At 56.7% G+C, this 27,282-nt stretch overlaps 1 protein-coding gene across 8 annotated transcripts in view; it reads right to left on the reverse strand.

The window, feature by feature from the left end:
• Positions 1 to 27,282, reverse strand: part of SHANK2 (SH3 and multiple ankyrin repeat domains 2) — a 546,752-nt gene that overhangs the window by 260,286 nt on the left and 259,184 nt on the right. For all 8 annotated transcript variants that reach the window (XM_081238599.1, XM_081238604.1, XM_081238603.1 and 5 more), the window contains 3 exons: positions 25,567 to 25,882; positions 13,750 to 13,919; positions 8,838 to 8,951 (listed from right to left, as the gene is read on the reverse strand). In XM_081238599.1, the coding sequence (XP_081094725.1) occupies positions 8,838 to 8,951; positions 13,750 to 13,919; positions 25,567 to 25,882 (600 nt within the window). The remainder of the gene's footprint in view (positions 1 to 8,837; positions 8,952 to 13,749; positions 13,920 to 25,566; positions 25,883 to 27,282) is intronic.

Here is a 27,282-nt window from a genome sequence, read left to right on the forward strand (position 1 = left end):
TGGGTGCCATGTCTGAAGTCCTTCATATCGTAGAGGGAAGTAAAATGAGGCAGAAAAGGTTTGAACGCCCAGCACTGATCTTACACCTGATTTGATTAACCACTTTTTTTTTCTGCTGCGCCGCATGGCATGTGGGATCCTCGTTCCCCGACCAGGGATTGAACCCATGTCCCCTGCAGTGGAAGTGCAGAGTCCTAACCACTGGACCACCAGGGAAGTCCCTTGTTTAACCACTTGGAAGCTTCTGGAAGCTGCATTTGCTGAACACGAGTGCTAACTCTTGATTTACGTCTGTGGATGGTGCCCAGGCTGCCACTTCCTGCCCTGTCTCCCTGGTGCCAGGTCCTCCAGGAACCCGGGCTCCTCCCCCTCCTGGTGCCCCCAAGCCCACAGACCCTGCCCGGCTGGGGACAGGGGATATTCAGAGCGTCCTCCCAGATGCTTTCCTTGGCTGTATGATTTGTTGAAGCAGGAGGCTGGCCCTTACACATCTCCTTTACATATGCATGTCTTACATTTAATCTGCCAACGTGAGAGTTCATCTTTCCCAGCATGCAGCCCCCATAAGCCAATGTTTATTCATTATCCCCGGATCTGTTTCCTATCGTCTATTTCAGAGGAGCCAGAAACAACATCTTAACTCAATAACAGAGCACCATATGATGCTTCCGTCCTCCAAAATGAGCCACGGCTCACTCTGGGGGGTAGCCCTTGGGTCCTGTCTGTGTCCCAGCTAGAGGGGGGGCTCCTGGCCTGGCTAACCATCCCTAAACTGGGTGCCCAGGGAGAGGCCGCGGGTCTGTCCTCACTAGAATGACAGATGGCAGGTCAGTGGCCACCTGCACATACTGGGAGCAGCTCATTCATCCCACCTCTTGCAGGGCATGACAACACCCGTCTTCTGGGGCCCCCAAGAGGCCAAGTCACTCATGACACAGACAAGGGGGATGGGGCAGTCGACTGCTCCAGCAGGATGCCCTAACCCCAGCGCCACTCTGCCAGCTCTGCGGGGTGGGGTGCAGGTCCAGTTCCCTGTATTTGCAGGGGGTAGGACAGGCAGAGACGGAGGCCACTGTGCCTCTGGGTCAGTTGAAGGGACTGCTCCCTGAACAACCTCCAGCAGCCAGACCCGAAGACACCCTGGCCTGGGATGTCAACGATGCTGGTCTTTTCTTAGGTATCATAGTAGCCCACTGCCTTCCCTGCTGTCCACAAACACAATGGTTTTAAAGAGATCTCATCCAGTAGAGCTGGGGAGGTTTAAAGTGGGAGAGGCTCCATGAACGGAATTGGGGTGAGCTGTGTGTGAGAGGGAGAATGGGTATTGACACCACCCTCAGGCACGGTCCACCCATCTACCTGTCCGTCTGTCCATCTGTCCATCCACCCATCTCTTCATCCATCCATCTGTCCGTCCATCCATCCACCCATTCATTCATCCACTCATCCCTCCATCTCTCCATCAGTCCATCCATCCGTCCATCTGTCCATCCATCCGTCCACCCAAACCTTCACCCATCTGTCCACTCACCCATCCACTCATCCATCCCAGAAGTACTTTCTCAGCACCTGCTCCATTTCAGGCCCCACGTCCAGTATGGGGAACACCGATGTGAACCGGTTGTATCCTCCTGGTTCTTTGCCCTCACAGAGGACAATACACCTTGGTCAACTGACCTTACAAACCGTATTTACAAACTAACGTACAGGCCCTCTCCTCCATCCCCTTGGCTTGCACCCAGTGTACTGATGAAATCTGCCCCAGAGCAGAGGACAGCCCTGGGGCTGACCCCGAGAGGCTTCCAAATGCTGGTGGGTCAGCGTGCAGCCTGGGCAGGGAACAGTCTCGGGACAGAGAGCACAGTCACTGCCCTCGACTCAGACAGAAGAACGGGCCCACTGGGGATGGGACTGTGTGACAGGAGGGCGGGGGGAGGCGTCTGCAAAGTCCCACGTGGAGCAGGGCACGGCACGTGGCTACCACTTTTCACCACCGTCACAGACTGAACTGTATCCCCAGGTCCGTGTGGTGATGCCCTAACCCCCACTATGACTGTATTTGGAAATACGGTTTTTAGGGAGCTGATCAGAGTTAAATGAGGTCATAAGTGTGGACCCTCATCCAATAGAACGGGTGTCCTTACAAGAAGAGGGAGAGACACCAGAAATGTGCCAGCACAAATGAAGGCCACGTTAGGACACGGGGAGAAGACGGCCGTCTACACGCCGAGGAGAGAGGCCTCAGGAGGACCAGCCCTGCCCATACCTGGATCTCGGATTCCAGCCTCCAGGACTCTGGGGGATAAATATCTGTTGTTTAAGCCCCCGGTCTGTGGTATTTTGTCATGGCAGCCCTTTCCTGCCCACTGCCATCCACACAGGTGACCCAGGGTGGGAGTTAAGAGTGTCCCCCACCCCCATGAGAATCTCGGTGACACTCGCCCCCCCCGCCCCCAGAACACTGGCCCGTAGTGACTACCACTGTGCAAGGCGACTGGGGACAGAGCTGCAGACCACAACCTGTAGCGTCAGGAGGGGCCGTGGGGAAGGAGGGCGGGGCTGGTACCAGCATCAACAGGTTGCCATGGTAACCAGGGGCAGGTCATCGCTGCTGCGGGGAAGGGGAGAGGGCCTGGGTCCCAGAGTGACGTCAAGGGCTGAATCCTCCTGACGGAAGCAGAGAGACCTGGCAGATTTCTATTTTGGGGGCAAGCCCGAGCGTGGAAACGGGTATTTAAAACACAGAGCAGCTGCCTGGAGAGAACAGCGCACACACCAAGGCGGCGAGGCTCCAAGTGTAGTTTAATAAAACGGCGTAAAAGAAAGAAGCGGGGAGGCTGTACGCTTCTGCTGCGGTTGTTTAACAAAAACACAATCATCAGCAGCCAGGACAATGAGTCCCCATATTGATTTTATGTTCCGTTAGGGAACAGCGTGTAACTCCTTTGGAAGCCGGCTCTTTTGTCTCTTATTAATATTTTAAGTTACAGTTGTGCTAATAGAGGCATTTGCCCTGTATTTTGAAATGTTCTAAAGATAACGAAAACATTCCATTTTGGAACCGATCGTGCCCACTGTGATACGTCGCAGACCGTTCACACGCACCGTGATTACCGGGACGCCTGTTGCATAGCGGGGACCGCACTGGCCGCTGCCCCGTGGCTCCAACCAGCGCTGCCCGGAGGTGCGGTAACAGCTCCCACGCCTACCTTGTCTCCCAGGGTGAAGGCGGGTCACAGCAGTGGCCTCCGCCCCTGGTCAAAGAGCCCAGACACTCTGGCCTCCCAGCTGAAGGGGAGGCCGCAGTCGTGGCCCGCAGGAGCCCAGCCCCCCTCCTCTGCTGGTCAAGCACCAGACCGGCCTTGGCATTGCCCTCCTCCCGCAGCCCTGCCCAGGCCCGTCAAGCCACACGAGCACACCCATCCCCCAGCAGCAGAGAATGGTTCTACATATGACCCAAGTCAACCTAATCAGGGCCAGTCCTGGGACATCTGCAGAGGAGGCAGGGGAGACCCAATTTCCCTCTCTCCCAACCCCTCTCTCTCTCTGCTGGACCCAGGGTTCCCAGGGGCCAGCCTGAGAGGTGAGCCGGCCAGAGAATAAAGCCTCCGGGCGTGCAGGATACCTCTGTCCAGCCCAGCCCAGACCCCGGCGTAGCCCTTGAGCCCCCGGGCTGGACCCAGGCTGCGGGCCTGATGGGCTGGAAGGGAGGACCTCAGGGCGTGCTGCCGCCGGAGGGGGCTTCCATGCCAGGACAGACTCCTGGGAGGACCTGGGCCGGGGCTGCTGGGCCCTATGTCTGCTCACCATCCCGCCCCCAAGCTTGAGGCGGCCTGAAGATGGCAACTGAGAGTTTTGGGGTGAACCCTGTGGTGGGGTAATGGGAGGTCTCTGGTGGGCCTTGGGGTGTCCAGTGGGGGAGGCTCCAGAAGGCGGCCCAGAGCAGCCCCCCTGGCTTGGGGGTGGCAGGGGTCCCTGGCCTTCACTCAACACCTTCCGGGGGTGGGATCACTTGGGTCTGGGTCACACGGGGCACTCTGTGCTGAAGGTGAAGGCCAGCCGTGGCCTTGGGCATCGTTCCCATCAGGTCACGGCAACTGAAACCAAAGATGAGCTGGATTCCCGTTTGCTGGGAGTGAGGAAACAAACGCTCAAACAGCCGCCTGAGCTTCAGGGACCGTTTGGATTCTGGGTGGGGCTCAAAGAGCAGGGATCTCGCTCTCAGCAGAGGGGCCCCCAACGGGCTGGGCATCCCACCGTGCTGTGGAGAAGGACCCGGAGCAGAGGTCTGTACCATGGCCCCAGCCCCCTCCTGAGGGTGAGCGAGACTGTGCAGGTGTTTGCAGTAGCGGGGCAGGGGGGTGGGCCGGGACAACTTTCATGTAGACACAGAACTGGTATGAAGACCTGAGCACCTCACAATGCCAAGGGCGACTAGATGGAATTGCTATTTCCTATCAGCTCTTCACTCCTCCCCGCAGCTCTGGCGGAGGAGGGCGGCCTCATGGAACTCAGAGCAGGCCAGTCCTCTCTGTGGTCACCTTGGCCGCCTCTGGAATGCAGGGGGGAGGGGCTGTTAGACCAAGACCCACAGGGTTGGGGGGTAGTGGGACAAGCAAGCAGGATAAGGACCCACTGCTGCTGTCCAGGTACCACGTGCCCTCAGAGAGCATCGAGGCGGCTGGTAGTGCACCACTGTCATCGGGGCACCGGCTCTGTAGATACAATGATAAACGTGCAATGCGTGTGCGGGAGGGGCGTGTACATAATTAACTGTCCATTTCCTCCAAATTTCCACCCTCCACACACACACAGTAACATCGTCACCCGGGGCACCTTGCTGTTAATTCTCTGGGCTGATGCACGCAAAGAGAGAGAGACTCACCTCCGTCTCTCCTGCACAGAAACAAAAAATCCTACAACTAGGCTCCTTCCCCCTGACCCTGTGCACACATCACCTTGATGTCCTTCCCAGGTGAAGAAACCTATGCAGAGCCGTTGAGTCACCCGTGCCAGCTGGGAGGCAGCGGAACTGAGAAGGAGCCTGGGCCGGCCCTGCATCCCCATCACTCCGGGAGGACGGGCACCAGGATGAATCAGTGGTGGTGCGACTCCAGGAACCCACGCCGGGCGCTCCGTAGGGAGGCTGCCCGGATGTGGCGCTAGGACAGAGCACAGAGCGTGTGAAGTTTCAAAGAAACAGCTCACGGCCCAGCCTGGTGCTGAGATGTGGGGGCTTGTGTGTAAATCACGGGCTTACTTCCGGCCCTGCTTATTCCACAGGCCGGATGAGGCTTTCCACGGAGGAATGCCTGTTGGAAACACACATGGTCCTAAGAAATCAGAACCGAGGTTAAATGAGCAAGTGCATCACTTGTTAAATAAATAACCACCACGCTCTTCATGGAACCGAGTGGAGCTTATTATCAACGAATCAGCCAACGATCATGGGCCACCGTTTCAGTCTGCTCTTGGGTACCCTTGGCCACCCTTGGCCTCTGATCTTTGTCATCAGGCGGCGAGAAATCAGCTGGTCCCACTCACAGGCATAAAGTGCCCCGCGTAGGTTTCTCCATCCTGCTGGTCCTTCCTAGAATCATTCACCTGTCATTTAGTGCACGTGAGTGAGATCTGCCAGCTAATTGTCCACCTTACAGTCTATAAAAGTGGTCCTACACTAAAGAGAAAGCGTCTAAGGGCTCAAGCCAGCCAACTCTGTATGGAAGGAGCTTGCTGCATGGAAATATTTAAAAAATATTTTCTGCCATCTTCTGGATTCTATGTATATTCAACACAGCTTTCAACATTAAAAAAAAAACAGGCGCTATAAAAAGTGCTAATTGTGAAAGCAAAGAATGGAGAAATTGGACTTCATTTAAAAAATTTAAAAACCTTGTTAAAAGACACAGAAATGAAAAGGCTAAGTCACAGGCTGGGAAAAATATGTGCAACATACATCTAACCAAGTACTGATAAGTAGACTCTGTAAACGACTCCTACAAGCCAGTGATGGAAAAAAACATCCCAGTTAAAAATGGACAAAAGACTTGAACCAATAGTTCTCAAGAGAAGCTATACATAAGGTAAGAGAGCACACGAAAAGGTGTTTAATGACAGTAGTCATCAGAAAAGTGCAAATTATACCCGCAGTAAGATATTCTCCACACCCATTAAGAATGGCTGAAATTAAACAGACTGTTGTTACCAAATGTCACTGAGAAGTGGAGCCACTGGAATGCACACACACTGGGGGATGGGAGTACAAGAAGGCACAGCAGCTTGGACAACTGTTTGGCAGTTTCTTATAAAATTAAACACACTCCTACCTTGTGACCCAGTAGTTACGCACCTCGGTGTTTCTCCAAGAGAAAGGAAAACACGGCTGGAGAAAGACTCGCACAAAAATGTTCAGAGCAGCCTAAGTGGCGAGCCCAGACTGAGAAGCAATCTAAACATCCATCACCAGGAGCATGAATAAACATACTGGGGTATAAATATACAGCCAAACACTCTTCTTCGGCAGCAAAAATATACAGAGCACTGATCTACAGCCCAACAATAGCATCCCGCTGTGTGAAAGACACCGGGCTCAGGAGTATGTGCTGTAGGTTCCAGCTCTGAAATTCAACAGCAGGCTAAACTGATCTCTGGTGACAAACTGAAACCGAGCAGGACCCTGTGGGGACTTCCTGGAGACAGAACCCCCCACAACCCCCACCCCTCGTGTAGCTTGCCTCTTGTTTGTAGAAAAGCTTTAGCTTCCCAGGCCCTCCCCGAGTTCCAAAGAGCAAATGTAATCAGAGAAATACAACACCAAGACAGTCAAGCAAGACGAAATAATAATAGTTTAGCCGTAAAACAAAGTCAAGGACCTTTAGTTCCTCCTCAGGTGCTATAGATTATATCCTGAGTCATGTCCCTGAGTTGTTTTGCAGATACTAAAATGCCCACCAGGTGGAGGAAGTTAATTGCATGCTGACAACCAGCACGTAGACCCCAGACTGAACGGCACCAGAAAGTTGTTGATGGAGATTGCTGAAACATCATCCTGTTACCTCACCACCAATCAGTCAGCGAATTGTGCACGAGCCCATCACACACCCCATGAGTCTCTCCCTCAGACTATCTTTCAAAACCCTTCCCTGAGAGCCTTCAGGGCGTTTGGGGCTTTTAAACATAAGCTGCCCATTCTCCTTGCCGGCCTCACATCGGACACGTGCAATAAACACTGCCTTCTTCCTTCACCACAACCTGGTATTAGTAGATTGGCTTGGCTGCACGTCGGGTGAATGAACCCAACTTTGGTTCGGTAACAAAATCAGAACCGTGGTTGCCTCCTGCTGGGAGGTGGGTGACTGGAAAGCGGCCTGAGAGACCTTTCTGGGGTGATGGACAGGTTTCACCTCTTAACTGCAGTTGGAGACACAGGAGTAGACGTTTGTCAAAATGCACTGAACTCTTCTATAACCTGTGCATTTTTTACCGCACGTAAACCATACCTTTATAAAAGACGATGTTAAGTCACGATCTCAGAAAGCCCAAGGCAAACAGAACCCAACAGGAACCACTCTGGACTCTCCCCCGCCCTAAAATCCAGCTCAAATCCCATCTCCTTTGCACTGTTCTCTCCCTCCACCCCACTCCACCCCGGATCACAGCGGTGCCTCCCTCCTCTGGCCAGTAATCCATATCATAAGTAGAGTTACCGTGTTCATATTTACCATCCTTAGTAGACAGAGGATGGTCCCCCCCAAAAGACGCCCATGTTCGAATCCCCCGTGCCTGTGAGTACATGACCTTACAAGGCAAGAGGGAATTAAGCTTTCTAATCAGTTTAGCCTGACCTGGGTCCTCCAGGTGGGGCCGATCTGACTACATTAGACCTAAAAACTGGAGAAAGAGGAGGCAAAAGGGAGGGTCAGAGAGATGCGGCCTGAGACCTGGCCCACAACTGCAGGGTTTGAGGACAGAGGAGGGGCCCCCAGCCAAGGGATGCTGTGACCTCCAGAACCTGGAAAAGGCAAAGGAATGAACTGTTCCCTAGAGGTTCCGGAAAGGAACACAGCCCAACTGGCACCGTGATGAGACTGCCCAAGGATGCAGCAAAGCCATCGGCCACAAAGCGAACGTGGCCACTTCTGACAGATGCACCATGGGTCTGGGATTCTACCAGAAGCCAGCAGGGCATGCGTAGACCAGGCTCTTAGAAGAACCTAGTGCTTTGTGTGTCTCCACCTCTCCTATTTGTTTCTCAATACCGTTTTATATAAGTGGTTTCCTCCTACCATTTCAATCAATCCAATCTTTTGGCAATCGCTTTCAGGACGATCGTCAGCAGGGGCTGTGTCTGGGAGTTCTGCGAGGTGCTGCAGTGATGTGCCTCAGACCTGTTTCGAGCACAGGCCTGTTTCGAGCAGTTTTCACTGAGACAGCAAACCTCGAGTCCTCAGGGAGGGCACGGCAGGGGCCGGTGGGGAAACGCGAAGCTGCCTGTTTATGATGTTGGCGTGAGAGATCAATAAAGCAGTTTCAATCATTTACTCTCCCCGCAAAGCCCTTTTCCGACGGCTAGAACGCACGCTCCAAGTTTCCTGGCACACGCATAGACGAGCGTTTTAACTCAAAGCTTCCAGGCTGCCCTGCAACCGATTTCTGGTTTGGGCAAAGCCCAGTGGGATGGCGTCCACCGCTCGGAGGATCAGAGAAGCCCTCGGTCCGAAACTCAGCCTTTCTCGGTAACCGCACACCTGCCCGTACCTGCCGCGCGCTCTAAGTCAGCAACGACGCCGACCCCAGGCCGGACAGAGGTGAACGGACGAGGGTGGGGTCCGCCTTACCTGCCTGGCTGTCCTTGGGCTTGCACTGGACCTCCTCCACACACTCAGCTGGGAACCATCCGATGTGGCCGCGGGCGCTGCCTTCCCAGAAGCCCCCTTCGCCGATGCTCAGAACTAGAGACAGGGAAAGGGGGAGGGGTTAGTGGGCGGGGCTTGGAGGGTGTGGGTTGCGGACGCAGGGAGGAGGGGCCGGTGGCTCTGGTCCATTTGCTGGCTGACCATGCCTCCTTCAGTCGTAGACCAGGGGCCTGGCAAAGTGTCCCTCGGAGGGGGCACTGCAGAGCCTCTGAGCCCCCAGGTCCCCTCTGCCCGTTAGGCTTGGGGGAGAGGATGCAAGCGCCGGGCGTCCTGGCGTCCTTGTATCTCACAGCACTCGGCATGTGGCCACTGTGTCCCGTCTCTCGGGTCCCAGCTGAGACGGGAGAGTGGGACCTCCGAGTCCCCACCATCAGTTATTTCAGGTGTCAAAGTCGGGGGACAGGCCACCCTGATGAAGAGAAGCAACCATGAGGTCGTGTCGGCCCCTCTGGAGCTGGGGAAGGAGAGGCCAAGAGTCCAGGCCCACAGGATCTTTGAAATTAGCTTGAGAAAAGAGAATTCACAGCAGGAGACAGGGAAGCAGCCTGCCTGGCAGCTACAAGATACTACCTGGACTTGAAGTGCAAGGGCAGGCTGGCCGATGCCCCACGGGCAGTACCGGGCTTCTGGCTGGCTTATTAATGAAGAACCTGAGGATTATGTTAGTGCCATAAGCAGCAGGGGGCCACTGCACAGTGAAAACGCAAAGTCAAGGGTCGTGGGACAGACACAGCTGCCCTGTGTGCAGGGATGAGGGCGCTGGGTTTCCCCCTTCCTTGGCTCAGTGCTGGGTGCACAGAGGGCCTCACAGACGCCCACTGGGGGGATGAAGCGTATTCATTTTTAAACTGGACCAATGCCGAGCGTGGGTGAGCAATGCAAACCCAAAGACACGAGGTCCCAAGTGCTGCCCAGGCACTGCTTGGACAAATATTTTGTTTGTAAGGGTCAGGCTCTCAGGGGTGAGGTAAGGGAGGGTCTCTGTCCCTTAGGCCTGTGATGCTGGGCTGGGGGCGCACCTCCACCCCAAAGCCCTGGCTCCCTCAGAGTGTATCTGTGCAGTGGGAGGTCAGTATAATCTCTGCACATCTTAACCTTCTGTAAATTACTCAGGACCCCCAGGCGCCAGAACTGCGGAGAAGAGATCATGGTCACAGAAATGCCTCCTTCCATCCGTCATCTTAATCTTAAAGGCCAGATAAAGGACACCTGGACCCATGAGTTTTGAAGGTCAACAGCACAGAGTACCTCAGCTTTAGAAGTCTTTGCCTAATAATTTGAAGAAATGGCCTAAAGGGAACAGACAGGCAACCTCCCTGAGGACCACCACGATCATAATCGCTTGAACCATTTTCTCCAAAAATCAGTGCTGGCCCTTACACTCAGTGCAGCCCAGATGATGGGGAGGTACACCATGGCAGCCCAACGGAACCCAGATGTGAGAGGGGCATCTCGGAGCGCTGCCCTGGATGGCGAGTGGGGCACAGGGACCTGCCCGGGTGCTGTCCAGCTACCGGAGAGGCCTGGCTGACCGCCAAGGGTCCACGTAGAAACTCGTGGTGGGGACCGTGCATCTGCCTCTCGTCTCTCCAGGCAATGTCAAGGCCACACACTTGGGCACAGCCAAGTGACGCTGGCACCAAGCCGACTGCAGGGGTGAGCGACTCAGAGAGACAAAGGGGGCTGCGCTCGCAGTCCAGACAAACTAGACCAGGATCCCCATCCCCAGGTAGGCAGCTGTGGGAGCCTTGCCCCAAGTTACCATATAACTTAGACAGGGGTCTTTTATGGGCTGGATCCTGTCCCCGATATTCCTCTGTTGGAGTCCTGACCCCCAGCAGCTGAGATTGTGACTGTGCTTGGAGATGGGGTCTTTAAGAGTTAAAATGGAGTCCAAATTCCATCTGGGCGGCGCCCAGTCCTTCAGCAGCCCAGAGACCATGTAAGGAAAGGCTGCCCAGTCTCACAGCACAGTCAGGGCACTGAGGCAGCCATGGAGTTCCTCCTCGCCACGACCTGAGCTGAGCCCCTGTGTGCACTGGACGGTGTCCTCTCCAAACCCCTATGTGGCAGTCCTGACCCCCAGAACCTCAGAATGTGGCTGTGTTTGAAGATGGGGATCTTTAAAGAGGTGATGATGGTAAAATGAGGTCACTAGGGTGGGTCCTAATCCCACAGGACTGGTGTCCTTATAAGAAGAGGAGAAAAGCACACAGACACACACAGAGGGACGACCCCATGAGAACACAGGGAGGAGACCGCCGTCTACATGCCGAGGAGGGAGGCCTCAGGAGGACCAGCCCTGCCCACACCTGGATCTGGGATTCCAGCCTCCAGGACTGGAGACAGTTAAATTCCGAGGTTTAAACTGCCCAGTCTGGGGAGCCTTGTTACAGCAGCCCGTGCTGACTCACACAATGGGATCTGACACCTTCGGCCCACAGTGGCTATGAGGTTTACAAGGAAAAACGTGTGACGTCCCCAAGCAGTGTGCCTGGTAAACAGCAGGTGCTGACAAGTCTCCACCTGTATCTCCTCTGTTATCATCTCTGATGTGTGGACAAGGACACACAGCCCCCAGGTATGAAGTGACCAGTCACTGGGTCACCGGGAAGGCTCCCCAGGCCCTTCCCAGCCCAGCCTGAAGCCCGCCACGGGCCTGGGGGTGACAGCAAGGTGGATGGATGGACACATGGGGGACGAAAGCCCAGGGGTGTGGGCTCAGCAGATTTCAGAGCTAGGCTGGGCAGCAAGACCCGGTGCTCTTTGGTATTAAAATTCCAAATTGCAGGTCATGTGAGTGCTTATATTTATAATTTGAATGTTTATAATTTAAAAGTTAACGAAAATACTGTGTTAAACTACATAGGGACAATCAGGGACTTATGGGTATGATGCTCAAAGACCCCACTGGACCCCACCCCAGAAGGCAGCTGTACACCCTGAATATGATGCAAAAAGGTACAGAACGCGGACAGAAGTAGACGGGCCTGGTGGGATGCGTGCTTGCCCAGGGGGAGAGGGGAGAGGGGAGCTGGATAGGGAAGCCCCTTCTCCACGGCTGGTAGCCTGGACTAAGTATGGTCCCCACGGCAGGGCTGGCAGAGGAGGGGCACATGAGGAAAAACCTGCGTTCTGAGTGGCCTGAAGAACCAGAAGGATGGAGCCAGGAAACCAGGCACCCTGAAGAGAGTCGGGGTGTCCTCACAAGGAAAACAGCCCGGGAGGGGGGGCCAACTCAGGGCAACTGCCTCTCTGAAAAGATGCAGAGCAGCTCCGCTCAAGTCGGGGCCTGAGCTGTCACCCAGGCAACCCTCCAAAAAGAAAGAAAGAATGAACTGAAGCCATAATCTCCACAACTTAACACCCTGATGTCCAAAACGCAACAGAAGATTACCGGACATGCAAAGACCCAAGAGGATGGGGCCCATCCTCCAGAGGAGAGAAAACCACGTGAGCCTGACCCCAAAATGACCCTCATGGTGGGACTACAGACGGGGATTTTAGAGGGACAATGACACCCATCCATGATGCTGTAAAACAGCAATGCACATCCAAAGAGTGAAAATCTCGACAGAGCAATAGGAAGTCTTGGCAGATAGAGAGAAAGTATTAAAAAATACACGTGGAAACCCTAGAATTTAAACGTGTCATTTCTGAAATTAAAAAATTCACAAGACGGACTTAACAGTGAAGGGGACATTTCAAAGGAAGGAGCAAGTGAACCTGAAAATAGACCAATAGAAACGACCTAAGGTTAAACAAAAAATGATGGGAATAAAATAAACAGAGCCCCTGGGACATGCTGGTGCCACCAGATGGTCAAGTTTCCATGCAGCTGGACTTCCAAGAAGGAGTTGAAAGAGAGAATGGGTCTCCAGCTGTCCTCGGAAACTTGTAAAACCCAGGGGATGTTGGCCAGATTACGGCACGGCACGGAGGAAGACGCAGGTCATCACCGGCTCAGGGCCAGATGGCTTTGAACCTGACCGACTGACCCCTAAGGGGCATACTTTCTTGCCCCTACCATGCCTCTTCCGAAAGCTGCCCTGCAGCGACAGGGCCAGGCATGGTGTGCCCTTTCCTGCTCCACCTGGTGAGCTCAGCTGCCCCCACGTGGCCTGCAGCCCACACCTGTCACTTCTCTACCCTCCTCGTGTGGCCTCCAGCACCACAGGGAACCTCTACAGCCACTGACAACCTCATGCACGTGCCTGCACTAAACCCATCTTCCCTAAGGGCCTCATACACCTCATCTTCCTGCTCAGAAACCGTCGCTGGCTCCCATCGCTGGTACTGCCCCTGGTCTAACTCCTGGCATGCATGGCGGCCCTCAAGGCTTTTCACCCACATTTCCCAGGGTTCTGCTTTGGGCATCCTTCCCTATAACCCAGTGGATCTCCTTCCTTGGAATGTTGCAGGCCCCCAGGCTGAACCATCCACCTGGATGCCCCTCCTTGAGCCCCGAGACGCGTCTGAGTCCGACCTGTGCTCGGCCCCATCCCAGCTCCACCTCCCACCTCCTCCTGAGGCCCTGGGAGGTTTTCCAGATGAAAAAGAGCTGCCTATCGACACCCTCGCCTGCCCCTCCCCTGCTTTTTTCTGCAGTGGACTCTCCCGTCCCAGATATTCACATGCTACCCTTCCTAATGGACATTAGAGTCGCTGCGGCCATGAGCATCACTCTAATCCCCGTTCTGCCCGCCCAGGGCTCCGTATTTTCCACAGGGGGCCCCGCGGAAGCAATGCCCTGGACACCGTCACCCCAACGGGGATAAACTGAGGCTGAGGGGCCCCAGCCTGACCCCGCCCTGGAAGCAGAATGGACACTGACCTTTGACCCTGTCACCACGGTGAAGGGGGATCTCACCATCGACCTGGGGCTGGTATGGCTTGACGACAACGAAGAGCCTCCCGGGGACCGCGCTGTACAGCTTCCGCTTGGGCCCCGGGTACTCGAAGGCCGAGAGCGCATCCTGGTTGGCGCCTGGCAGGAAAGCCGGACTGCAGGTGAGAGGGGGGCAGAGACAGAGAGGGAGGGTCACGGCCTGAGACCGAGCAGGGCACACTCCAGACCCTCGGCCCATCTGTTCATAACAAACGCTGAGCCCCGAGCAGTCACATTGGAGCTCCTGATTCTAGACAGGCCTGGAGATGTGAAAAGGCCCGGGAGGCAGCATTGGTGCTTAAAAGACTCAGGTAATTCTGGCAGTTCTACTTCTGGGTAGGTACCCCAGAGAAGTGGAAGCATGGTCTCAAACAGATATTTGCACACCCACGTGCAAAGCAGCGTTATTCTCAAAAGGTGGAAACGACCCAAGTCTCCACTGATGGATGAACGGATACCCAAAGTGTGGTCCATCCGCACAATGGAATATTATTCAGCCTTAAAAAGGGAGGAAATTCTGGCACAGGTGACAACATGAATGAAATTTGAGGATGTTAGGCTAAATAAAGGAAGACCGTCACAGAAGGACAGATAATGAGCGATTCCACTTAGGGCAGGTACCTGGTGTACTGCATTCATAAGCAGGGTGGTGGGGGCCAGGGGCTGGGGGAGGGGGAGGGGGAGGGGGAGTCTGCCTTTAATGGGGACAGAGTGTCAGTTTAGGAAGATGAGGAAGATGGGGGTGGACGGTGGGGATGGTCGCACGACAACATGAATGTACTTAATGCCACTGAACCGCACACGTAAAAATGGGTAAGATGGTAAATTTTATGTGCACGTTTCAATTTAAAAAAACCTCCAATTGGGCTTCCCTGGTGGCGCAGTGGTTGAGAGTCCGCCTGCCGATGCAGTGGACATGGGTTCGTGCCCCGGTCCGGGAGGATCCCACATGTCGCCCGTGAGCCATGGCCACTGAGCCTGTGTGTCCGGAGCCTGTGCTCCGCAACGGGAGAGGACACAACAGTGAGAGGCCCGCGTACCGCCAAAAAAAAAAAAAAAACAACAACAAAACCTCCAGTGGAGGCAGCAATCAAGACAGGCCCTGGGTCTCTGCCATTTTATCAGTCTCACCGTGAGCGCCAGCCACACCACGTGAGGAAACACCCAGAACCTACTGGAGAAAGCCTTCATTATCGCGGTGCAGGCAGCCCACGCCCAGCTGCCCTGGTGACATTTCACAAGTGGGACTTTAATTCCTTCCTGTTTTATGTGACTACATCACAAAGCATGTGCGTTTCTAGGCCAACTTCCCTGCCTGACAGTGAGCATGGACACCTAAGTTAACGGGGCCCAACGGTGGGATATAAGAGAGACAGAGAGACACAGAGAGAGACAGAGAGACACACACACACACACAGAGAAGCACAGGTTCCCAGAGAAACGTGTAAAGTGGTTTTCCATGACGACATTCCCATGTCATTGTGACGGTTGATGGGTGACCCAGGTGACTCTTTCTAGAGAGAAGAGAGCACGTTCTTTTTTTTTTTTTTTTTGCGGTACGCGGGCCTCTCACTGTTGTGGCCTCTCCCGTTGCGGAGCACAGGCTCCAGACGCGCAGGCTCAGCGGCCATGGCTCACAGGGCTAGCCGCTCCGCGGCATGTGGGATCTTCCTGGACCGGGGCACGAACCCGTGTCCCCTGCATCGGCAGGCGGACTCTCAACCACTGCGCCACCAGGGAAGCCCGAGAGCACGTTCTTATCGCTCATAATCTGGAGGAGTCATGCTGAGCTCTCCTCCCACGGTGGGGTCTTTAGAAAAAACCCAGGCACGTGGATGAACGTGGGCAGGGACTCAGGGGTGATGCTCCAGAGCCTCCTGGTCAGAAAGACAAGAAAAGCATTCACGGCCGGCTGGTGTCTCCCAAGAGGACAACCCGCCACGGGGAAGAGGAATATTAATACTACTTGGGGAAGGTTCCCGAGTCAGGGAGCCACATCTGAGTCTCGGGAGGGGGGCCACTCATGTCACAAATTCATGGCCGTGAAGGGTAGGGTCCCCAACTATGGTTCTCCTTTCAAACTACAGATGCCGTGACCTGGGAGCCCACACAGGGAGCTTGAGCTTCCTGCAAGGAAGAAGTTCTCACTTTAGGTGTGAAACAGGCTTGCAGGGAAAATTCTAGAATATGATGTGACCATTCACTTTCGGGGTTTAACGCGAACCCCCCATGTTCCTTTTGTGCTGTGCTTTACCCACGTCGGCACCCCTGATAGATAACGTATGGTTTGCTTTATGCTTGTAAGAATTCATGGAAGCGTGACTATGCTGTATTTTGCCATGCTTTTTACTTGTTCGCTCATGGTGATGACCTGGCCACAGGAACCCCTGTCTACACAGGGGACATGCTCAGTTTACACCCTAATTTATGCTAGTCAGGTGAGGAGAAGGATTGACCGTCAGATCTGCCTGCCCGACCGCGAAGCCCAGAGCTCTCCCTAAACCACATGGAGCAGAGGGCAGGCATGTGACCTTTCCCAGGTGCTCGCCTGGGCTCAGAGACACAGAGAGTTGATAAGCCACAGTCCTCATGCTCTCCTGTCCCCAGGGATGACCCCTCTCTGGCCTCCTTGACCCCAGCTTTCCCTGACCAAGTTGAAGCCACAGACGGAGGTCACAGCATCCTGGGAAACAGGTGTCCCAGTAAAACTCTGGCACCACCAGGCAGCCCTGCCCGGCAGCCTTCCTGTCCCTCCCCACTTCCTTTTCCCCACCCAGCCAGCTACAGATCGGCGTGCACAGATGGGAAAATCCACCCTGAGCGCCGGATGCTCCCTCTGGATGGCTATCACTGATCCCCAAACACCCCAGGAGCCCAGAGCTGCGACGCCTGCAAGAGCCAGGTTGTGTGACCGCCTCTGGTCCCGAGGTGACAGATGGCAAGGCAGCTGACTCACAGAGAGGAAGGACAATCTGGGCCACCTGCCTGTGGTGGAAAAGAACCGGGAAAAGTAGAGCAGCCCTCAGAGTTCCCGCCTGCGAGGACGTCCCGCCCGCCTTCTGCATCAGGAAGAAGATCCATCCATTCAACGTGCCTCAACTCAGCCTTACTCGGAGCTCGGCGGGGAGGGGGGAGACAGCGCCTTTGCCACTAGGGGCTGAGCATCATCAGGGGTCTCCTCTCCGGCTCCCAGGCCAGGGGACAGTGAGTCCTGGTGACCAAGGGGACTCAGTCCCTCAGCAATAGGGAAGTGTCCCTTGGGGCCACTCCACATGGACTCAAGGGTTCAGAAGAGGCTTGGGGTCGGCAGAGGGCAGGCGCTCTGGGGGGGCACCCCACACCGGGCTCAGAAGGCCTCCTCTCCCCAGACCTCCACAAACAGTGCTTGGATCTCCCCCGATGCACCTGCTGTATCTGCACTGAGTGATGGCCGGGTGGGGCCCACCACCGGGGCTGCCAGGAGGATCAGTGAGGGAAGACAGACCAAACTCCCCCTCTCTGCCCCCCGCCGGCTCTGTCACTGAAGCTTTGATGGCAGTTATCACCTCTGCATCTGACCATCACCCAGGCTGGCCTGGGAGCCATGCAACACAGGGCTATAGCTACACCATCTCCATGCCCCCGTCCCTGGTTGGGGGTGCAGCAGTGGGTGCTCGGAAGTGTCTGATGCGTTAAACCCCAATAAGAGACTGCAGGTTGTCCTACCAAGGAGGTCACAAATGGGCCGCACGGACAAGCCTGGACAGGAGGTGTGGCTGCAGCAGACACCAGGGGCGATGAGCGGAAGGGCAGGTGGGCCCGTGAGTTGGTCCCCAAGCACCAGAAGGGGAGATGACTCTGAGGGCAGCAGGGTTAAGGCAAGTGGGCTTCTCCCCCAGGGGAGGGGCAGGTCAAAGTCCAGAGAAAAGATAAAGATGGACCATGCTGATGATGGCTGGGGCAGGGCAGAGGGTAAGCAGCACAGCTGGGGCTGCCAGACCTGACTCCCAGCTGCTGGTTACCTGCAGAAGCAGCTGCTATGCCCAGAGCTTGGGAACCACGTGAGGAGCCCAAGGAACCACACTGTGCACAATCAACAACATCAGCAAGGAGACTGCATCCAACCTGAAAACTTGATCCTCAGGAGAAATCCATCCAGCTGCCCATCTCTCCACCTGCCCACCCATCCAGCCATCCATTGACTCACCTATCCATCCATACACCCATCCATCCATCATGCATCTGACCATCCATCATCCAGCCATCCATTCATCTATCCATCTATCCACCCATCCACTCACTTATCCATCCATCCTCCATCCATCCATCATCCATCCAACCATCCATCCATCGTCCACCCACCCACCCACCCATCCATCCAATCATCCATCAACTCACCTATCCATCCATATACCCATCCATCCATCATGCATCTGACCATCCATCCATCATCCAGCCATCCATTCACCTATCCATCTATCCACCCATCCACTCACTTATCCATCCATCCATCCATCCATCTTACCACTTATACAAACATTATGTATTCACTCATTCATCCAAATTTCAAAAGAACCCTGCCGGAAGCCCAGCTGATCACTTACTACCAGATGTTGGATAAGTCAGTTAACCACTGGAAGCCTCGGTTTCCCCATATGTGAAAAGAGGGGATGATCTGGAGAGACCTGAGAGTGAGTCAGCAGGAACCACTCTGCACAGGTGTGTGAACACTCAACACGTCTGCTTCCCTCTCTGCTTCAACTGGAAAGTGGGTGACAAGATGCATGTGTCAGCCAGCTGGTTTCAGCCGGCGCCAGAGTGTGTCACTGGGCAGAGAAGTCAAAGCGAACACAGCTCCAGTCTGGGAGTTCTGTTCCTTGAGTCACTTTGCAGACGGTCAGCTCCCGAACTCATTTGTCCAAGCCCGGAAAGGCTTTGTCTAAGAACAGAAGAAACTGGTCCTTGAAGACCAGAGTGCGTCTACGGTTCTAGCTACCACAGTGATGTGTGGTCCACACAAACGCTGAAGCATCTTCTCATTCCAGGTTAATTTGAGCTTTGCAAAGTGCCATTTCACGAGTGGAAAAATGGAGGCTCCATAAATAGTGACCTAGGCGCAGAGATACAGAGCTGACCTCATATCCTGGCTCCCTGATCCCAGCTCAGGGTTCCCCGCAGGCTCCCTGCTCTGTGCGGTGACGAACCAGGTGACCATGACCTCCCTTGCCCCGTTTTATGAAATGCACCCTCTGCTGGGCCCTGCTCACCCATGGCAGCCCTCGACGGCAGCAGGGGCCACAGCCCCCCAATGGCTCCAGGTTGGCAGTGCCGTCCCCTCTTGGAGGCCAGGCTGGGCCCATCCTGCCTGCACAGTGAGGATGGGTCTGAAGTTTCCCCCACCCCAAACTGTCCACACTCTCCTGTGTTCCGTCCAAGAACAGCCAGGAGGGTTTCCAACTGCGTTGTTTTGGTATGAGGGCGACATCACTGAACTGTCAATATCAGAAAACTGGTCGGCCGTGGGGTGACCTGGACATTTCCCAGCTATCCTGGATGAACAGGGACCTGCCTACACATGGAACTTTCTCTGTTCGTTCCTTCGTCAGCCACTTACACATCCATCCACTCCTTCACCGGGCAAGTATTTAGTGGATCTGCAGACAACCATGGACTTGAGACAGACTTGAGCCTCATGGGGGAGAAGTACAAGTTGACAAGATGCTTCTCTGTGTGTCCGATGGGTCAGCACAGAGGTTGGGGTGATGGGGAGAGGGCGTGGGCTGTGCAAAAGGCTCTGCTGGGACGTTTGGGGAAACGTGATGCCACAGAGACCAGGGGCATGATTGGAGGGGCGCTGGGTCACCCTAGCTGGGCTGGAGACGGGGAGCCCTGTGTGCAGAGTGGTGGCAGAATTACAGATATGAAGAAGCAGAATCTCCCGGAGCTGGGGACCTGCTAGAAATCGGGGTGTCATCCAGGTTCCAGACTCACGTGGGACGGGTGGAAGGAGGCTGCTGGAGGGTTACCTCCTGGCGGCTCTGGCAGAGGGTGGCGTTTCCAACACAGAGGTCCCAAGCCCTGACCCCGCTGACAGCTGTCTTAAGCGTGGAAGCTCAGACTCCACGTCACCCCCTGTACCATCAGCGTTGTTTCCTCCTCTGCCTTTGGGCCGGGAAGAAATGCCAGAGCTCTCAGCCCGCACACCTCCCCGTGCACCGTGGCCCCCTCCCAGGCTTCTGGGTTGCGTGCCCGGCCTCCGTGGCTCTGGTGCCAGCACCCCACATGCCACAGCCTCCCTGCAAGGTCCTGAGGAGGTGCTTCGGGGATGGGCAATCATTAGATGTCCCGTCCTGCTGGGGTGGCCAGTGTGCAGCAGGGGCTTTTGTGGACTCCAGAGAAGTGGGACCCCCTGTGATCTCAGAAGTGTACCCGCCTCGGAGCACCCGCGCTGTCCAGCTGCCCCGACACATTCCAGGATGGCCCCAGGCCACCGGTGTTGGGATTCTGCCTGTTTGCAAACCCAAGGCTCCAGGCGGCAGGGCATGGGCACCTAGAGCCCCCGAGGGGTGGGGAATGGTCTGGAATGTGTGTCCTTCCTGATACCTTCCCACACTCTGCTCCGGTCACACAGAACCCCTTGCCTCTCCCTGATGCCTGGCTGGCCCGCTTCTCCACCTCCGGAGCCCCCTTCCTCCGTGGAGGCCCCTCATCTCCTCCAGGGAGGTCTGAGCCCTGACTTGTGTGAGCTCTGTCACTGGGGGAGTCATTCTGTTAGGAGCTCTCTGTCATCGACTACATCAACCCCGGGGGCTGACATGCTTCCCGCCCTCATTTCTGGGGTATTCGCCTCTGCACGGTGAGCGCCCATCACAGGCCGGTCGTTCATGCGTTTATGCCACCAGCTGAGAGAGCAAACACTGAATGTCCCCGGGGCAGAAGGACAGAAAGTGACAGGCAAGGGCGGCCCGTGTGGTGCCCGGACCCGATTCCTCAGCAGGCCGGATGCACCTGCTGCCCCGGGGCGCCCCCTTCACCTGGCCCCGCCTACCCGCCAGGTGGCCAGCTCCTCACAGACCCCCTACTCCTGACGTCCGGGTGACATGCCATTAGCACCCAGGGTCGGGCAGCGGGCAGGGTGGCGGGGGACAGCCCGACTCCACCCCTGCCCTGTCTGCTGACCCCCCTCTCGCTTTCTGGGTCAGGACGGGCACATGGGAGGGAGCAGCACCGCAGTTCTCACCGAGGAAACCAGGTCCCTGTGCCACCGGGGGAGCACAGCTCTGGCATCCTGGTCCCTGTGTCCCCAAGAGGCGGAACAAGGGTGCACGGAGGTGGACAGGCACGAGCCAGGGGGACCCCACAGTGCCGTCACCCCCCGAGTCTGCCCAGATAGGGGCATATCACCTGGAAGAGGTGTGCAGGGCGGGGTGGATTCCCACTGACCCAGACCCTTCGGGGACCCCCGCTCCGCGCACAGAGCCGAGTTCAGGGAAACGAAAGCAACGTGGTTGAGAGACAGACTTTGGGAGCCCTGCCAGCTCAGCCCCTGCCCATGGGGGAGGTGGGCGCGCAGGACACACGGCCAGCCAGCCTCCCCGCCTGAATGCAGCAGGCTTTTCTCTCTGCCGACCCGAAAGCGCCCTGGAACCGCTCCTTTGATGGGAGGGTGGCCGGCATGCCCCCTGGTGCTGGTGAGGCCAGGGCAGCCCTCAGGACTAGCTGCCCGAGCTTTGCAGGAATACGTCAAGAGCTGTTCCCAACCTGGCGAGAACACGGCAGCTGGGAGGGATCCTAGGAGGACCCGCACTCCTCTCCAGACTCCGGTGGTGGGTGATGAGGCCACCCAGCGAAACCCCTTCTCAGGCCGGTTCTAAGCAACGTGGACCAGCCATGCCAGTGGGCGCCACTAGAGGGCGACGCAGGCAGGCGCGTGCAGAGCCTCCAGGTGAGGCAGGGCACCGGGACAGGCTGCAGGCGGACGGGTTGCCGTCCGTTCTGGACCCTCTTCCCTCTTCTAATTTGCACTCAGGTTGGCTGGCTATCGAGGGCTGGCTCCACGTGGGAGGCTGCCCTGGCCCACAGCGCAGAGCCCAGGCCCAGGAGGAAGCTGCTCGGCCAGGGCTGGCAGAAGCCCAGGGACGGGTGTGTGGGGCTTGGGCAGCTGGGGAGGCCTCAGCCCCATCTCATCAAACCTACACCCGAGGGTTTGGCCCGAGGCTGGTTCTGGCCACGTGGAGGTGCCCATCACACTCCCGGCTGAGGCTTCTGGGGCCTCAGGTGGGCATTTACGGGCTCTGCCTGAGGGAGGGGCGCTGAGTGGTCAGAATTCCCTGTGGGCAGCAAGAGAGGAAGGAGGGGGTGAGGTGGGGTGGGCAGCCAGGGGGAACCCCCGCCAGATGCTCAGGATGCTGGGACTCCCTCGACCTGGCTGACCTGACGCCCTCCACTTCCCCTGCCCCTTACTTTGCCCAAAGCCACAGCCGTCACCAGGATGACCTCCTCTGCAGCGGTCAGAGGGTCTGTCAAGACGCCCTTTACAATGATGACACTAAGGCAGCCAACACCTCTGTGGAACCTACACGGGTCTCAGCACATGGCGGGTGCTACCTTCAGCAGCATCCTCGTCCCAAACCTAGAAGTCCCCTTTTACATATGAGAAAACAGAGGCACAGAATGGTTAAGTGACTTGCCTCAAGTCACACAGCAGGTAGGAAGCAGAGCTGGATGCAACTGGCGGTTTGGCAGCTACCCACTGAGACAGGATCCAGACAGATGGGTGCGCGTGGGGCTGGGGCTCTCCCCTCCATGACTGGGGAGTATCCCAACCCACCTCCGGGTTCTGTGATAACCAGAAAGCGCTCTGGGGGCACCTGGGCAACCCCGAGGCTGGGAGTCGTGTCCTCCCTGCAAGGGTCCCCGTCTGTCCCAGGCAAGGGCTGGGCTCTGAGCTGTGAAGACAGATGGGATGGAGGGTTCAGCTGCCTCCTTGGGCCCCCACAAGGCCCAGGGGCTGTGCTGTGGTCCCCTGAGCGCAGGTACCCCATCACTGGGGCTGCGTGTACGGCCGTGTCCACGCCTGAGCACAGGCGTGAAAGCAGAGAGCCTGCGTGTGGCTCAAATGCCACCATTATCCTGGTGACTAAGGGGAACCAGGGTGCCTGGCGGGTCCCTTTTATGACACGGGAGCCTCGGGGGCAGGACCCCAGCCACTCAAGGGGCTCCTGTCAGGGCGTAGCTGCTGTCACTGGTGAGTAAGCCGATCCTGAGCACACAGGCACACACACACATGCGTGCACATCCGGACACACGCGCACACGTGGACATGCAAGTGCACACACACAGGCGCACCAGACCACGCGCACATACACCATCACACAAATGCACACATGGACACACAAGTGCGCGCGCACACACACACACACACCCCCCACAGGACATCGGGGTCCCTGCAACACGCCAGCTGTTGTCCTCTCACAGCAGTATTTCGTTTGCAGCTTTTGCAAGTCCCTGGCCACCCTGCCTTCGGTATCTTATTAGCTTTTGTACTGGAGGAAGGGGACACACTCTCTTCAAAATTACAGTCATAATTCCAGCTCACGGTGTGAAGTGGAATTTGAGGCCTTGGGGGAACCCTTTAATTTAGCTTTATGCCGCTCGGCAGCACCTGGGACTTCTCCCTGGGGTTGACTCAGAGCGAGAATCTAGACCAGAGAAAGGATGGGCTCTCGGGTGTGAGAATGAGACTCCAGGGGGGAAGCGCGGATGGGCTCCAGCGCCGATGTGGGCCTCGGGGCGCTGGCGCCGAGAAGGGGCCAGGAGACCGGGGTCGCCACAGGCCCGCTCTCCTCACGCCCTCACAGCTGCAGCCCGGACACCTGGCCTGCTGCCCCCGGCCACAGCAATCGGCCCCCTCCCAGGACCACGTGAAGCACTGAGCCCTCCACCGGGTCTGAGCCCGGCCGCCTCCTTGACATCCCCGATCAGCTGGTGGGCGTGGCATCGGGAGTGAACATAACTGGCCAGACTCGCTGCAGGCAGGCGTGGTGAGCCCAGGTGACTGGGGCACGGTGGGATGGGGAACCGGGTCACCAGGCAGAAGGCCAGACCAAAGGGGACATTCAACCCTCACCAGAAACACCACGGCAGGCAGAACACACCAGTGTGCCGGCTCTCCCTGGGCCACCATGGGTGAGGACAGAGTCCAAGGAGGACAGCCCTCATGACCTGCCCCAGCTACGTGACCCGGCCTCAGTGCTCTCATCTGGGAAACGGGAGGCTGCAGGGTCCTCTGTGGGGATCTAGCCAGGTGGGCTGAGGTGCACGGAGCAGTGCGTGGGTCCACATGAGATTGCAGAGGCGGTGACGGGGTCAGAAAGAGTCACTGCTTTCGCTGCTTCAACCAGCACTGAGGCCCCAGCAACGAGCCCACCCGCAGGGAGTCTCATCCTAGCCTGACAAACTCTGAAGGCCACGTGAGGAGGTGGACAGTGTGCCCGGGAGCTGGAACTCTGGGTGGGAATGCAGCCCCCCTGACTGCTGGGGAGACAGGGCAGTCAGAGGAGGCCCGAGTGAGATGCCCGAGGGGGGTCCATGCTCTGGCCTATGCTGGCCTCGTTTCCTCTTCTGGAAAGGGGACGGAATGGGGTTCCCGCCCTCTGGGCTGCTTCAGAGTCTGCCGGGACGCTCCCCCTGCCCCTGCCTTGTGGGCAGACACAAGAGGACCAGCCGGGGCTGCTACTGAGTCTGGTGGGCAGGGGGTCGTCAGGCTCCAGCACTTGGACATGGCCCCCTCGGAGCCTCACCTGTGCCAGGGTTTCTGGTGGCTACGAATGTGAGGGCTCATTCTGGCTAAGGTGCGTTGAGAGTAAACATGGCCCCTGGAGGAACAACCTAAATATCTATCGACAGATGAATGGATAAAGAAGATGTGGTACATATATACAATGGAATATTACTCAGCCATAAAAAAGAATGAAATAATGCCATTTGCAGCTACATGGATGGACCTAGAGATGATCATACTAAGTGAAATCAGTCAGAGAGAGAAAGACGGATACTGTATGTTATCATTTATACGTGGGATCTAAAATATGGCACAACTGAACCTATCTGTGAAACAGAAACAGACTCACGGACATAGAGAACAGACTCGTGGTTGACGAGGGGGAGGGGGTGGGGGAGGGAAGGACTGGGAGCTTGGGATCAGCAGATGCAAACGATTATACAGAGGATGGATGGACAACAAGGTCCCCCTGTACAGCACAGGGAACTGTATCTAATCCCCTGGGATAAACCATAATGATAAAAGAGCATCCAAAAAAGCGTACAAAAAGAATATATATATATGTATAACTGAGTCACTTTGTGGTACAGCAGAAATTAATACAACATTGTAAATCAACTGTACTTCAGTAAAACAAACAAAGAAACAAAGAAAAAAGTGTCCCCTGGAGGAGCCCTCAGTCCAGGGCAGGCTGGTGCCCTTAGCTCCCTGTCTGTCCACACTTCACTTTTGAGACCCAGAAGCCAAAGCACAGGGAAAGGAGACGGGCTCCAAACACCAGCAGCAGCCCAAGCCACCCCGGCCACTCTCCGATGATGGTCTGAGCCAGGGCAGTTGGCAGAATTTCGGTTTTCAAGTGTTTTAACATCTGGGTTGGAATAAAACAGGTGTTCTGCTCAACCTCTGGCCCCGCCCTGAGTTCTAGGATCCAGGGGCTCCGAGCAAGGAGGTCTCCCTCTCCCTGGTCCCCACGGGAGCCCACCCACCCAGCCGCTCCTTACCCGACGTGCCAGGGCTGCCAGGGCCTCTTGCCATCCTCGCCAGCGCCGCCCAGCCTGTTGAGCGAGGGGGATCGGCTGCGGGGCCCGGAGGTGTAGCTCCCAAGGGTCTTCACGGCCCCGTCAGGCCTGCTGGGCATCTGCTGCAGCAGCTGGGGCGAGAGGCTGCGGTGGGGGCCGGCCGAGCAGACGGCCCAGTCAGGTGCGCTGGCATTGAGGTTGTTGTCGCTGTTGGAACGCAGCAGGACCCGGGGGGCGGCCAGTGTGCTGGGGGGCCGTCGCCTTCGGTTGGAGTACGCCGGGGCCTCTCGGAAGGGCACTGCGTTGGAGAGAACGCGAGAGGCGGGTGAGGGCACATACGGCACCGTCATCGAGGCCCCCAGCCACCAAGGACACGGACACCGTGAGTTCTGCACCGATCCCCCCACGGGACACTGCCATGTGCAGAACTCACCCCGACACAGGAGCAGAGACGGGTGGAGACCAAGAGAGTCTTCCTTCCCCGGAGGCTCAAGCCAGCACTTGAGATGGAAGGGACACAGGGTCCGACTTCCATCGGGGTGGCGCCCAGGCCCTCAGCAGCCCAGAGACCGTGTAAGGACGGGCCACCCCATCGCACATGACAGTCAGGACCCTGAGGCAGCCATGGAGTTCCTCCTCACCATGACCTGAACTGAGCCCCTGTGTGCGCTGGATGGTGTCCTACCTCCAAACCCCTATGCTGAAGACCTAACCCCTGGGACCTCAGAATGTGCCTGTATTTGGAGATGGGGTTCTTTAAAGAGGTGATGAAGGTAAAACGAGGTCACTAGGGTGGGTCCTAATCCCACAGGACTGGTGTCCTTATAAGAAGAGGAGAAAAGCACATAGACACACACAGAGGGACGACCCCGTGAGGACACAGGGAGGAGACGGCCGTCTACACGCCGAGGAGAGAGGCCTCAGGAGGACCAGCCCTGCCCACACCTGGATCTCGGATTCCAGCCTCCAGGACTGGAGACAGGGATTGTCTGTGGTTTGAGCATCCCAGACGCCCCCAGCCCCCAGCTCTCCTGGTGGGAATCAGTCTCTCCCGAACCCCACTGGGCTCCCTTCTCTACCCTTCAAACCGGGACCCGGCAGCGTGAGACAGGAGGGGGTGGACAAGCCTCACCATGCTTCTTACGAAGTTCTAGACCAGAGGCAAGGCCCCCACTCTGTGAGATCAGTACACCCAGGGACTTGGAATGAGGACACTGCCCACGGGGACCGTGAGGGCCGGAATCCACACGGCCGGTGCCCTGGGCCAGAAACAGAAAGTGCCTTTTCCAAGAAGAGGCGTCTAAAGAATCGTAAGCCTCTGGGTTGCAGGGGAAGCGACACGCCAATTCCAGCAGCAAAGGACACAGACCTCCTTTGAGCTGGCTGCCCCAGGCTGAGAGGCCCAATACACGAGGTTGTGCACACTTTGGCCAGAAGCCTGGGCTGCCAGTCCACAAACCGGCCTGAGGGGCCACGGGAAACACACCCCCTCCGGGGGGGCTTATCTGGACCTGGGGAAGCCAGCATCTCAGAGGACGGCATCAGCAGTTCAGGACGGAGTCCTGCACGATCCACCACCCTAGCTGCCCAAGGTCAGAGGTGGTGAAGTTCATCATGGAAACGAAGTATAGCAACCCCCTGCTGCCAGCCCACTCCCACGCTGAAGGGCAGGGCTGACGGGGACAGAGGTGGTGCTGG

Source organism: Mesoplodon bidens (assembly GCF_964165515.1).
Source record: "Mesoplodon bidens genome assembly, chromosome: 7".
Lineage (NCBI taxonomy): Eukaryota > Metazoa > Chordata > Mammalia > Artiodactyla > Ziphiidae > Mesoplodon > Mesoplodon bidens.